Below are 14080 nucleotides of genomic sequence, written 5' to 3' on the forward strand. Positions count from 1 at the left end.
ACTGAAAGGCACAAATTTTAAACATTTTAAAATTTACCTTTAAAGAGCATTCTTTTGCTGTGAAAATTGTACTTGACAAGTATAAAAATTAACATACAAATTAACTATAAGGTGTTATCTATTGCCAAATGAAAACAAATCTGATGCATGAAATAAAATGAGTAATTTTATCAAACCAAACATTATAAGAGGATTTTTTTTTTTTAATCAAGAATTCAACTTGGGGAAGTTGAATTTCTCCCTGTTCTCACCATTCCCCGAAGGGGATTTTGCAAATACTTTTCCACTCACTGATCGAATTACTCTGGGATTCATTGGGGCATCACTCTGGACAAACCAACAAAATCTCATGTCCTACCTGAGATTCCAAGTACTTATGTTATTCAATCAATCTATCTACATAAGTTATATTAGGAAATGCATTAGTCAAAATATAAATTTTGTACCAAATAAACATTTTTTGCTTTAGTCTCACACATAAGGTGAGATTTTAAAATATTAATTACCATCTATTTTCAACACCCTGATTAACCAGACTGTTCCCCAATTAAGCCTAGACCAAACAAGAAATGACTAAGGCAAAGAAAAAAGAACATAGATGCATAAAGACATGGTATACCAAAACATTTTTTTATTTTAAATGTAAATACTTTTAGTGCACATATTTTCTTTCTACCACCATTTAAAGGACAGCATTCAGAAATACAGCTTTTGTCTTTGTGTCACCAAGTCAGAAATAACGAGCTGTTTTCTTCTTGCGTCAGGAACCTTAAGGAAAAGAAGTAAACTGAGACTAATATATCGAGGTGATTGTTGGGCAAAATAGATATCAATTCAAATTCACAAAAGACTTTGAAAAATCTAAGTTGAATTCTTATATGCTGGATGGTAATAATAAAGCACTGATTAGCTCAAATGGAAGAATCTAAGTTTCTGTAAGCATTCAAACAGAAGAAAATATTACCAGAAAAGTAATCTTGAGGTCTCTAATCTATTCAATATAGAAAAAGAAAAAAGAATTACAATCAACATGCAAAGATTCCAAACAGCCCATTCTATACACTGAGTAACAAAGAAACACTGAATTCTGAAATTTAAAAGAAAAGAGAAAAAAATGTGAAAATGTTGGATTCTAAGTCTTCTTCAAATAATTAATCCCAAGTAATTCTGTCAGAATGCATTCCAACATTCCAAAATAGTTTATTTAATGATACTGGTTCCAACTCAACTAAACTAACACTTAGCAGGAGAGAATAACACCAACAAAATACAGCTAAATTTCCTGAGCAGTAACATGTCAGCCAGTGCCTTTATAGCCATCGTTTCATTTAATCCTCAAAACATCATGATTTTACACATAAATTCCAGCTCACAGGGGTTTTAAGTAACCTGCCAAAGTTGACCACCTACTTGATGATTAACTAGCTGTCCTGTCATTAATTGGCTTTAGTGTTAGAATTTAGGTCCCTCAAATTCAGACATCTGAGCAGTTAAGCATAGAGGGCTGGTGCTGTTATCTGCCATTTTAATCTTTTAATCTAGGCAAGCAAGTAGCTTCATTGTCCTTTCTTCCTCACAACCTAAGAAAACCCTATACCCAAAAGCACTTCCTGACATCTGAAATAAAATGATATGCACTAAATTATATAAATGCACAAAAAAGTAGGGAAAAATACATAAAAATTTAAAATTTAATAACAGGGCTTCCTAGTGTAACTCCGGTTTAAAAACACACAAGTGGAAGGGCAGGATTACTGCAGCCAGATAGAAAAGAGAGTTAAGAGAGTAAAATAGACTACGCTTTACATAATCTATTGTTGGGTCCACTAGCCTTATCCCTCCTGACTTCAGAACTGCAATTCTCAATTTTTTCAAGCACACACATTAATTCACATGTATGCAGAAGTCAATTCACCAAAAAGCAGCTAGGGTCATCAGGAGGATCCCAAATACATGGAAAAATCCTAGTTTGAGCAAAACCTCAACTCCTCTAACCCCAGAGATGTCTTCACAGCAGAGGTTGACTGTCAAGTTTTGGCTAAAACAACAACAAAAAAGTAAGGCAGTGGTGAGGTTTTAAAGACAAGTGGCATGGATCCTTTTAATCACACTGGCACTGAATTTCCATGTGCAGTTCAAGAATCACATCTCTATAACTGCAAAAGCCACTATTCTTAGAGTTGTTGTGATGCCATAAAGCAAAGAGGCACAGAAAAAATTCTAGTACATTTAATACCTGGAATTCAAAGGGTTATTAGAGGTTAAGCTATGGAATCAGACAGACCTGGGTTCATATTCACTCACTGACTAGATGGGATTTGGGGCAAATTACCTCATATTCTTTTTATACTTCAATCTGTAAAATGGGGATGATAAGGTTTGTTCAGAAGATTAAATGAGAATGCATATAAAGAATCTCTGGTATGAGACACTCTTTGGATTGCAGGGTTTCACTTTTTTGGTGATTAGTATAAGAGGATGTACATGAATGGCCCCAGTGCTTCACAATTACTTGGGATATTTCTTTCACTGCTCTCCTTTATTAAGGGCATGTATTCTTTTAAGCAAATTCAGCAATGTGTAGAAAACTTTGGATGTGATTAGAGAACAGTTTTTCACTTTACAAAAAAGAGTCATAGCAGGTTTCCCTTAAGCAGCAAACAATGTTTGATAAAAAGTTCTATTTAAAACAGTTTTCTGTGCCTGTATAAGAATTTAACTTCTTTAGAGCTAATAATGAAGAGGTTATGGTTAAATCCTTTGGACTTCCTTTCCTGGAAGGTTCCCAAGTTTACTTTTAAAGGACACCTAGTTCTTTAGCATTACATACCTATTTATAATTGCTAATTGAATGGCATTTCTAATGCAGACCCGTAAAAAGAAAATGTGGGCTATAGCAAAAACAGACCCACATTTCAAAGCAGCCTTAACTTTTGTGTTACATAAAGCTTCCTTGAAGCACTGCAAAATAAAGGGAGCCTATCAATCAGGGCAGAGGATGGAAGCTACTTGTAATGGAGGCAGGGGATCTGTCAAACTGTAGGCAAAATCTGCCTGATTATGGAATATATATGCCCAGCTCTGTGACTTGGTAATTTAGATATTCCTGAAATTTTTCTTTCTTCCTGGACTGTCCTCTGAAGGAATAGAATGAGACAGAAAATTTGTTATATCTTTTCATTTGAAATTAAGATATCAGTTTTTTTCTTGAAGGAAAAATCTTCACTTTTATTAAATGGATATATGAGAAAAAATATGAAATTTCACCTGACAGTCAATTCTTTAAGAATGTATATATTTTATACAGTTAAATTATAATTTAATAATCCTAAATTTTATAAAGATTAGAACCTCATTGAACAAAAGCATTATTCATAATTCATCTCTATCACCTACTTATAGCATATAGACATATTACCCCAGATAGATTTATAATTATCAATATTGTCAAGTACTACAGAGTGCACACTATCTATAGGGCACTCTTCAGGCACTGAGAATTGAACCTGGGTCTCCTGCATGGCAGGCGAGAACTCTGCCTGTTGAGACACCATGGTCTGCCCAACAATTGTTTTTTAACATCTTTAATACCCACCAAAAGTGTGGGTGTTTTTACATACTGAAAAAAACTGACAGGCAAACTGCTCCTGTCTTTCCAGAGATCTATGCTTCCAGTCCCACTGTGGCTAACTTTCCCCCCTGGCACTGGATATCAGCAGTTCTATGGTATTTCACACTCCACGTGTGGCTACTGAAGCCAAAAGTAATAATCAAGTCTCACTTATCAGGGCTAAGAGTCAGGAAGAAATCCCAACCAACACGCCCCTCCGAAATAAACAAATGAAACTAAGTGAGGTGGGGTTTTATCTTTCTTAAAAGCAGCAATTTAGGTCCATACTAGAGGCAGAATAAGTGATCACACAAATTAGAGAAAGAAAAATGGGAGGAATTACCTTTTCATCTAACAAATATTATATGAGTCTAAGAAGATACTGTTTATTTGAGTATGTGAACCCCAGACTGATCATGATACACAAAAACAATTTTAACATTAGGGAGATAGAAATATATGCAACATAAGAAAGGCTAACAACCATAAAAAAAAATAGACAAAAGCTCTCAAGTACATTTTCTAATTAAAATTTGCTTTAGAGAGATTATGTGCTAGAATGATTAATTTAAAATACTAAAAAGCCACACAGAAAAACTATTTGAAAAACTATTTTAAAACTATTTTAGAATCATTCTGATTTAAGGCATCATAATTTACATATTTGTTATTTGTTATGAACTGAATACAAACAAGTTCTTTATGTTGGATTATAAATGTAGAGCCTTTCCCAATTCATCATTTGCCAACCACATTAATAAAACAAATCAAAGCTCTCTTCTTAGCATCATGTACACTTTTTCACTCTGTGAAGATAAATTTTCATTTAACCTATCAAGAAAACAAGCCCTGGGACTGCCTTAATTAAATTATTCTATGGCATACTAATCTACCACATGCAAGACTAATTTCAGCTAAAAAACAACAAAAGCCAACATTTGGTAACTAGATTAATGCCACATGAAATTTAATATTTGCTGGAAATCATCCCCCAAAATTATTCTAGCTGATTTTCAAAGAAAATTTAAGACATGCTTTCTACGGTTAATTTCTTTATCTCAATATTAACATGATCAGAACAACTCAGAAACCTACCTCAGTATGTCTCTGATGTAATGCATTATATTCCTTCTTCAGTTCCGCTTCTCGTTCTTCAAGTCTGCTAACTGAAATCAAGACACATACACTTAATCAAAATGAAATATTGAGAGATTTATTTTAAAACTTGGAATGGGTTATCCATAATCCTTAGCAACTTTAGGACTCAGTGCTCCATATGAAATTCTCCACAGGGGTAGTGACCTCTTTTCATTATTCTTTCACAGCAAAGGAAAAAAACGGGGAAAAAAATCCCTAAATATCAGGTTGGTTCTCTTGAGTATGCACCTTTATCTGGTCATCACCCAAAATAGGTCTCATGACACTATAGAATTTCTCTTTCAAAAACACATACCATTCCATAGCAGTTCTAACCTGGAACTAGGGCCCAAATAACTTACTTTTAATATTACCAAAACTCTTTTTCACTAATGGACAGTATGTTAAAGTACTGTTTTTAAGTACTTTCTCCACTTAAGGTCTTCTCAATTTCAGGGACTCATCTTTTATTTAGCTCCCTCTGCTGATGGATTTTGTGAGTGGCACTGATTTTGGTTGATGCTCAGAGTATAACTTTTTGATATTAGAAAAACAAAAGTTTTTAGATCCCGGAGATACAAAATGTCAGGACAGTATTGAAGAAAAAAAAATTATTAATATGACAAAGGCATGATTCAGAGAGGAAGTGGAGTCAAAGCAAGACCATGAGAAAACTCTAGTACTCAAGATAGATGGTGGTGAGCATAGTCCAGAGACTGTTACCACAGAGAAGGGAATACAAAACCATGCTGGCAGGAGGCAGAGGGGAGAGTGGCCAGCCTGGAGAAGCCTATATTAGCTGAAGAGCAGTAAGAGACAAGTCTGGTGGAGAGAAATTAAAGCTGGTGTCACAGGAGCTTGTCAAGATACTCAATTTATGCCTACTAAAATGCCTTAGATTAAATGGCAGTGTTCTCTTCTAAAGGGTCAGCTAGCTGAATACATGCAAACCTGCTTTTAAGCTATAGCTCGTGATGATTGTGAACAGATGGAGTAAACACCTACCGTGAACTATAATATAACTGTACATACACGAATGTTATATCTACCTAATGAAAATCAGATACCAAACAAAACATAACTTGTGCTGCTTGGTAAGCTCATCTCTGGTTTGTAGAGCTTTACCTGTTACCTCTGTATGAGTATCTTGAAAATATGTTATTAACTAGGAGAACTGAATCTCTGACTTTTTCGCTTTGATTTATTTATAATTTAGAACTATATGTTAGCTCACCAAATTGCAACAGTGTATAAACTCGGACTACAATAACTATGGAGCATACTTTATCATGCCAACAAGCAAGGATTCAGTGTACATTTGCTGTTCAATTTAGCCAGTGAATGTACATTGGACATTCAGACTACATTCAGAGTATTTTGCAGAGCAAAATAATCGGCAAACTTGTAACGCAGATATGTTATCATCATGCAATAAATACTGAAGCCATAATAATTTTATTTGCAGCTTCTACAATTTTAAATTTTAAAACAGGAAATCCAAGGTAAGTTACAGATATTTAGTAACAAATAAATATTTTCTACTCTTTTCAATTAAACTGATCTAAAAGCTTTAGTGAATCATGAGACTACTGGGTGAACTATATCTATCTTCAATTGCTCATCTGTGTGAATCAAGATTTTCTTGATAATGTGCAACCACAACAAAAAAATTGATTGGTTAAGCTAAAGTAAAATTAAAATATCTGTAACTCTCAATCTCAAATTTGTACTAAACAATACAGCCTCATTATTCTCACCAACTGGCTTGTTATGAATGCACAGAAATAAATTCATCTCACCACCACCATCACCACCACTACTGATATGAGCTAACATTACTTAAATGCTTACCACGTACAGTGTACTGTCTTAACCACCTTGCTATAAACGAACTTTTTTGAGTCTGATGGTAACCTTATGATATAGGTAATATTATTACAGTCATTTTACAGATGACGAAGCTAAGACAAACAGAGGTTAAGTAATTTGCCCAAAGTCATGTGGCTAGTAAGTGGTAAAATAAGGATTCCTAATGGAAAAGGAGTTTGTCTCTCGAGTCTGAGTTCTTAATTCTGTCTCTAAAGAAATACTCTTTTTAAGCTGTTTTAAATATTGGAATCCACTTTAAGATAATCATTTGGAGAAAAACAATGTATAAGAGGTGCTCCTTTTTGCTTCAAACAAGCAAACACACAAAAGAAAAAATCCATATTCTCGTCAAAATAATCTAATCACCAATATTTTGACACAAAGATATCAAACTGCTAAGCATTAAAACCAAAATGCACCATCATTTATATCTGTTAGAACAGCTGAAATGAAAAACACAATACACAAAGTGCTGACAAGGAAATGGAACTCATATACTGCCAATAGGAGTATAAATTGGCACACCCAATGTGAGGACTGTTAGACGAGATTTAATAAAGTTGAATACCTGTCAATCTTATAACAAAACAATTTCACTCCCAGGAAGCACACATAAATGTCCACCAAAAGACATTTAAAATAATGTTCAGAGCAGTGCTATTCATAATAATCTAAAACTGGAAACAACCCAAAAGCCCATCAATGGCAGAATGGATAAATAAGTGGTAGTGTATTCATGCACTGGAATACTGTGCAACAATGAGAATGAACAAATTATTGTCACACACAATAGCATGGAAAAATCTTACAAACGTGAAGTTAAGAAAAAGCAACAGACACAAAACAGTACATACCATATGATTCCAGATATATAAAGTTTAAAACAAAACTAACCTATAGGGTGCACAGGTGGTTCAGTGGTAGAATGCTCACCTTCCATCCGGGAAACCCAGGTACGATTCCCGGACCTTGCAGCCCCTCCCCGCCCCCCCAAAAAACAAAACAAAACAGAAAAAAAACTACAGTATTTGAAGTCTGGATGGTAGTTACCATGGGGGAGAAGTTAGTGACTAGATGAATTAACTATCTACACAACTGCACTCGACCACAAACACACTGTACTCATTCACAGAGGAACTTTTCCTGGGTTGAATACTCATTATTCTTTATGCTCTACAACAACTGCTATAAATTCAGCATATAGCACAAGATTTAAACAGATTATTCAGAACATTAGAAACAAGTTGTAGTGTTTTGACATTAGAATTCGTAAGGAAGATGACCAAGATTGTTACCAGATTGAAGAATATAAAAAAGAAAGAAAAAGAAGATGGGCATCACAGGAGGATAAACTAGAAGGTCAGGTTGGCAATATCTTTTAAAATAAAAATGTTTATATCCTTTGACCTAGTATTACAATTCATGGTATTTATTCTACAGAAACACTTGCACCAAAGTCCTTAGATATATGAAAATGGATATTCTATGCAACATATTTTATAACCCCAAAATTAGAACCACCTCCAAATTTGCAATTAGGGGGCTGTTTAAATGAGCTATGATAATAATATGATGAAATGCAATGCCATGGCTCGGCTACTTCCTGGTAAGACCTTGAATAAATTAATCTCTCTGGACTTCAGTTTGCTAATTTGTAAAAAAGGAATAATAATAGCATCCCAGAGTTGATATTACAATTAAATGAGCTAATATTTGTACAGGGCTTAGAATACTGCCTGACGTACATGGTAGGTTCTATGCGAGTGTTTTTAAAAAATACAATACAATAATTAAAGGTACCTTTTAAAAGGAATGCAGTATATCTATTTGAGCCAACACAGGACAGTACCTAGAATTGAATGGAGGGATGTTGAATAATTATTGCTGTATCAGGAAATAAAAACTGCTATAACAGTGTACTGTATGATGCCACTAAGATGCCTACACAGCCAAAATTGAGATTCATCTTCTGCTCAGAATATGAAGTATTTCCTTTTGAAATTTAACTTTATTTAGAAGATAAGCAGCTTCATAATACAGGGTATTCAAAATGGTCCCAGTAAAAAGCATTAAAAAGAAACAATATGCTTTTTAGCATTAAACTTTTTATATGCTTTGAATGTATCATATATTAACTTGATACACCTAAACCAAAAAGTAATTTTTGGCTGGACTGGCAATGGTTTCCCACATTTTTTTTACCTTTAAAAACAACATCATAGAATAATAATATTAAATATTTATTTTAGTCTTAGTATGTTTTACATCATTACACTGCATTATTAATTTCTTCAATTCTATAAGTGTAATCACTATTTGACTATATATTCTGAAGTGTGATATTGTAATAGGAAAATTCAATTTTTTTTCCTTGACTCTTCTCCTTTCTCTACTATGTGACTAAAAGTTTGTCAATAAGAAATGACTTTTTTATATTAAAAAAGAATTTGTCAATAAGGTCTAAAACTAATATAAAATTAGGAAAACTAACTTGCCAAATTCTTGATTCCATTAAAATAAGAAGTGAGAAAAGCAGTACTGGGCACTGAGGCGTAAAGGTTGCCAGATATCTGAGTATCCTTTTTATACTCAGATGTGCAGTATAAAAATAAATTTGGTTCTTATTCTTGCACATGTTTAGAGGTATGAAAATGGGCAAATATGCCTCTGATCTGTAGAATTTAAAAAAAAAAAAAAAGCATTTTGAACATGGCGGGTGGCACTGGGGACTGCTGATGTCCCCAGCAAGAGTAGAGACTGTCCTGATAGCGCCAAGCTCTCCTTGTTCTAGACATTGACATCCATGTTCCAGGTTTTGCTGGTCTGGAAGGATTATGTACCCTAGAAAAGCCATGTTTTAATCCTGATCCAATCTTGTGGGAGCAACTGCTTCTTTTAATCCCTATCTAGCACTATAGGTTGGAAACCCGATCAGATTATCCCCACAGAGATGTGACTCGCCCAATTGAGGGTATTAACCTTGATTACATGGAGATGTGACTACCCATCCAAGTAGGTCTTGATTAGTTTACTAGAATTCTTTAAAAGAGGAAACACTTTGGAGAGTCCTTTTTTTTTTTTTTTTTAGAGCCACGAGAACCATGAGAGCCCACACAGCCAGAGATCTTTGGAAAATGTCCCAGGGGGAGCTTAATGAAGCAAGAAGCCTGGAGAGAAAGCTAGCAGACGCCACCCAGTTCACCGCCTTTCATTCCAGTTGAGAGAGAAACCCTGAACTTCATCAGCCTTTCTTGAGTGAAGGTAACCTCTTGTTGGTGCCTTAATTTGGACATTTTTATATATTTGCTTTAATTTGGACATTTCCACAGCCTTAGAACTATAAACTAGTAACTTATTAAATTCCCCTTTTTAAAAGCCATTCTGTTTCTGGTATAGTGCACTCCACCAGCTAGCACACTAGGACACAGATGTAGCCCTGCCAGCCTGAATGGCCTTTGTACAAGCTTGTTATTTCTGTCTTTTGAACGCACTTGATAATTTCTCTTGCCTGGACTATTACAATAGTCAAGTTTCTATGCTCCAGCTTTTGCTCCCTCTGTATTCTCAATATAGTACCCTGGGTGTAGCCAGAGCAAAACTAACATGCAAGCCGACAAACAAACAAAAACAAAACCCAGTAAGCTCTCACCTTCCCACCCTCATACATCAGCCTTGTAGAGAACCTGTTTTACACAGTTTGTCAAGGGACTTGGATAGTAGCTGTCTTACAGAAATAGGTCGTATGACTAGAATTTTATGCCAAGTTGCTAATGTTGGTTTGTACAGCTCTGTTGTAATGTATCAGACAATAATAACAGTATTGCAGGTAAGGAGACATAAAGCCCTAATATATCTCTAATTGCTGGAGATTTCCAATATTTATCAATATTTAATGGTATATGATCATTGTTCAGCAGCCAAATTAGCTTAGATTCATCTACAACAATTCCTTAAAGTTCTATTAATCATTCTGTGGCAGCTTGTGTACCCCAGAAAAATATGTTTTTAAACTTAACTGATTCCTGTGGGTATTAAATTGACCTTAGATGTGGCCCAATTGACTCAGGAAGGGTCTTAATCCTATGACTGAAGGCCTTATAGGGCAGGACACATATATAGAGAGAAAGCCACACAAGGGAACAGACAGAAGTTGGAACTCAGAAGAAATGAGAAGCCATGAGATTCTGCCATGTGCACTGCGTCTCACAGGACCAAGATTACTGTCAGCCAGCCCCAGATTGCCAGTCTGTTGAGAGAAAAGCATTGTCTTGATGATGCCTTGATTTTTGGACTTTGCTGGACTAAAAACTGTATGCCAATAAATTCTCCTTGCTTAAGCCAATCCATTTGCATGGTATTTGCTTTAGTAGCCAGGAAACGGACACATTTTTTTTTCTCCTTAAGCCTTTCTGACTATCCCTAATTATAATATTTTAAGCTTCCATTCACATCTAACTAATCCGTTAAGCTCACTTTCCGTTCAATTTATTTCCATCCAGTTGGTATCATAGTTATTTTACCTCAAAATTAACAGTCATTAAACTGCATATCAACTCATTCTCTAACCAGCTCCTCAAAATATACATATTAATCTCATAAAAATGATTTATATATTTATTTATATTTCTTAGCAAGCATGCATCCCACCAAAAAGGGCCTTTTAGCACATGGTTACCATGACTTGCCCCTCACCCCGTATACTAATTTCATAGCAGCCAAAGTATTAAAATTACAAGGCTTAGAGACTCAACATCTCTTGTAAACATAAAACTTAATTTTCTTAATCCACTAAAGTGGCATTTTTAGGATGTTTTCAGTTATTTTTACTGCATATTTCAGACTCACATTCTAACAGATGATGCTCATCTTTTCTCTGTTTCTGATGCAAAATAAATCACAAGTATGACTAAACCAAGCTTTGTCTCAGCTTTTTATATAAATATATTTTACCTGTTGCACTATTTAATACTATCAATATCATTTTCTGGCATCAAAAGATTCAAACTAAAAGTTGGTGCATGTTCTTCTCAAAATATAAATTAACAACACTGATGGAACTACAATTTGTTGCAGCCCATAATTTTTATTAGTCTGCAGTATCATTGTTGCATTGATTTTATTTACCAACTTCATAACAATGCTTTTTAAGACTCCCTCAAATCTTCAACCAGCTAAATAAACGATAACTTAAAATCTCAAACACATCAACCACCCTAACAATACTGAAAAAATTCTGAATATTATTCACAAAAAGACAAAATTAAAATAGGCTATTCTTCTATTTATTTATCTTTAAGATGAAAATGGAAAAGTCTCTATAAAAATCCCCACTTTGTATAACCTGCACATTTTCTCTTTTGAGGTCAAATTTCTTAAAATCTGACTACAATAAGTTAGTGAGGGAGAAAGACAGAAATAAAACTAAAAACATGAAGACAAAGAGCAATGTTACTTTGCATTATAAGGCATTTTTCTCAGAATAATATATTATTTTATAAAAGAAGCAATATTGTAGTTTATTTATTCATATTCACATACATTTTCATTACTCTGTACCCCTAAAGATAATTTAAAATTTTATCTTATAGTATAACCTATTGTATGATAAATTCAATACTTAACTTGAATGTACAAAATAAAATTTGGAGCAACCATATTTAAGAAATATTTTTATGCTTACTACAGCACTATTCAGGAACGTACAGAGGTATTTTCCTAGAATAGTCTATTTCATTTACTCATAAAGTGTGAATAGCAAAATACTTCCCACCAAAATTCATTATGTATTCAATTCCTCATTCCTGTTACCAATTTTCCTTAGACAAGAAAAAACTTGTAGCCCATTAACACATTTATCTTGTTAGCAAAACCTGACCCCTGAATCAGAAATTCAATTTCTTTTAAAAGGAAGTTTGAACACCTTTATATTACTTGTTCTTAAAACATTTTATATATTTTTTTGTTCATATGATCTTAGGGGCTATTTTAAATAAACAACCCTGGCTATTATCCCTTAATTTAACAGTCATAGCTACTAAATCATTCTAACCAACCCATATTTTAAAATGAAAGCAAGCAAACTATTTCATGATTAAAAAATCTATGTATGTAGAATGGAATGATATCTTAATGTTTTGTTTGTTAATTTTTTTTAATTAATAAAAAAGTTTTTAAAAAATCTATGTAAATTATATTTAAATCTGTAGAAATAATAATCAGTTCCTCTAACATTCCATCTTCTCCTACTTTAGTACAAAAATACAGCCTATATACTTTGTCTACTTACATAAGACTCTATCCCATTAAAATTAATAAGAAGGCTTGTTATCTTTGTATAGTTAGTCAGATGCAATAGTGATAACTATAACACAAATCAAAACAAGAAGGCTAATTAGTGTATTACCTACTACTAGTAGGCAACCACAGCATTGCAAAGATAACATAAAGTTATCTATTTCTGTGCTTATTAAGATGCAAGTAGAAAAATCTAGGAACATCTTCCCACAGTGCTTGTTTATTATATTATATTCAGCTTTCTTCAAAACTATATGTATATATGCTTTCAGACAGCCAAATTAGAATTTTGGTTGTTTCTATCTTTGAGAATGGCAGGATATATAAGTAACAAGTTAAAAAAAAACCTATCAAAACCTATCCCTTATCACAAGCATTAGGAAATTATACCTTATTTTATAGTAACGTTTTTGGGTATGCTGTATGATGGGGGTCACATTTCATTCTTTTTACATAACTATCCTGTTATTGCAGTACCATTTGTTGAGCTGTTTTTTTTTTTTTTGGAGGTGAGAAGTGCACAGGCCAGGAATTGAACACTGGGTCTCCTCATGGCAGGGGAGAATTCTACCACTGAACTGCCTTTGCACCCTCTATAATAATTTTTTAAAAATATTTTTATTGAGAAATATATACACATACACAGTCCAATCATATTAAACAATCAATGTTTCAAAATATCATCACATAGTTGTGCATTTTTTACCATGATTATTTTTAGAACATTTGTATCATGCCAAAAAAAGAAATAAAAAGAAAAAAGAACTCCTACATTCCACACACCTTACCCTTCCCTCTTACTGACCACAAGTATTTCAATCTACACAATTTTTACCCTTTATCTACCATTATTTATTTATTTATTTTCCTTAATTTTTTTTTTTTAACTCATTACCCTGGATAAAATGAGCATCAGACACAAGGTTTTCACAATCACACAGTCACACTATAAAAGCTGTATAGTTATTATACAGTCTTCTTCAAGAATCAAGGCTACTGGAACATAGCTCAACAGTTTCAGGTACTTCTCTCTAGCCATTCCAATACACCATATATATTTATATAGATATCTGTATAATGCGTAAGCATCTGAAATCTCTCAGCCACTGAGACTTTATCTTGTCTCATTTCTCTCTTTCGGGCAAGAAAGCCTTCTCATTTCCATGATGC

At 33.7% G+C, this 14080-nt stretch overlaps 1 protein-coding gene across 5 annotated transcripts in view; it reads right to left on the reverse strand.

Moving 5' to 3' along the window:
- The window catches only part of SPAG9 (sperm associated antigen 9), a 138073-nt gene that overhangs the window by 61098 nt on the left and 62895 nt on the right, over window positions 1-14080 (reverse strand). For all 5 annotated transcript variants that reach the window (XM_077164789.1, XM_077164788.1, XM_077164790.1 and 2 more), the window contains one exon: window positions 4706-4776. In XM_077164789.1, coding sequence (XP_077020904.1) covers window positions 4706-4776 — 71 coding nt within the window. The remainder of the gene's footprint in view (window positions 1-4705; window positions 4777-14080) is intronic.

The sequence above is a fragment of the Tamandua tetradactyla genome, chromosome 6 (assembly GCF_023851605.1).
Source record: "Tamandua tetradactyla isolate mTamTet1 chromosome 6, mTamTet1.pri, whole genome shotgun sequence".
NCBI classification, from domain to species: Eukaryota; Metazoa; Chordata; class Mammalia; order Pilosa; family Myrmecophagidae; genus Tamandua; species Tamandua tetradactyla.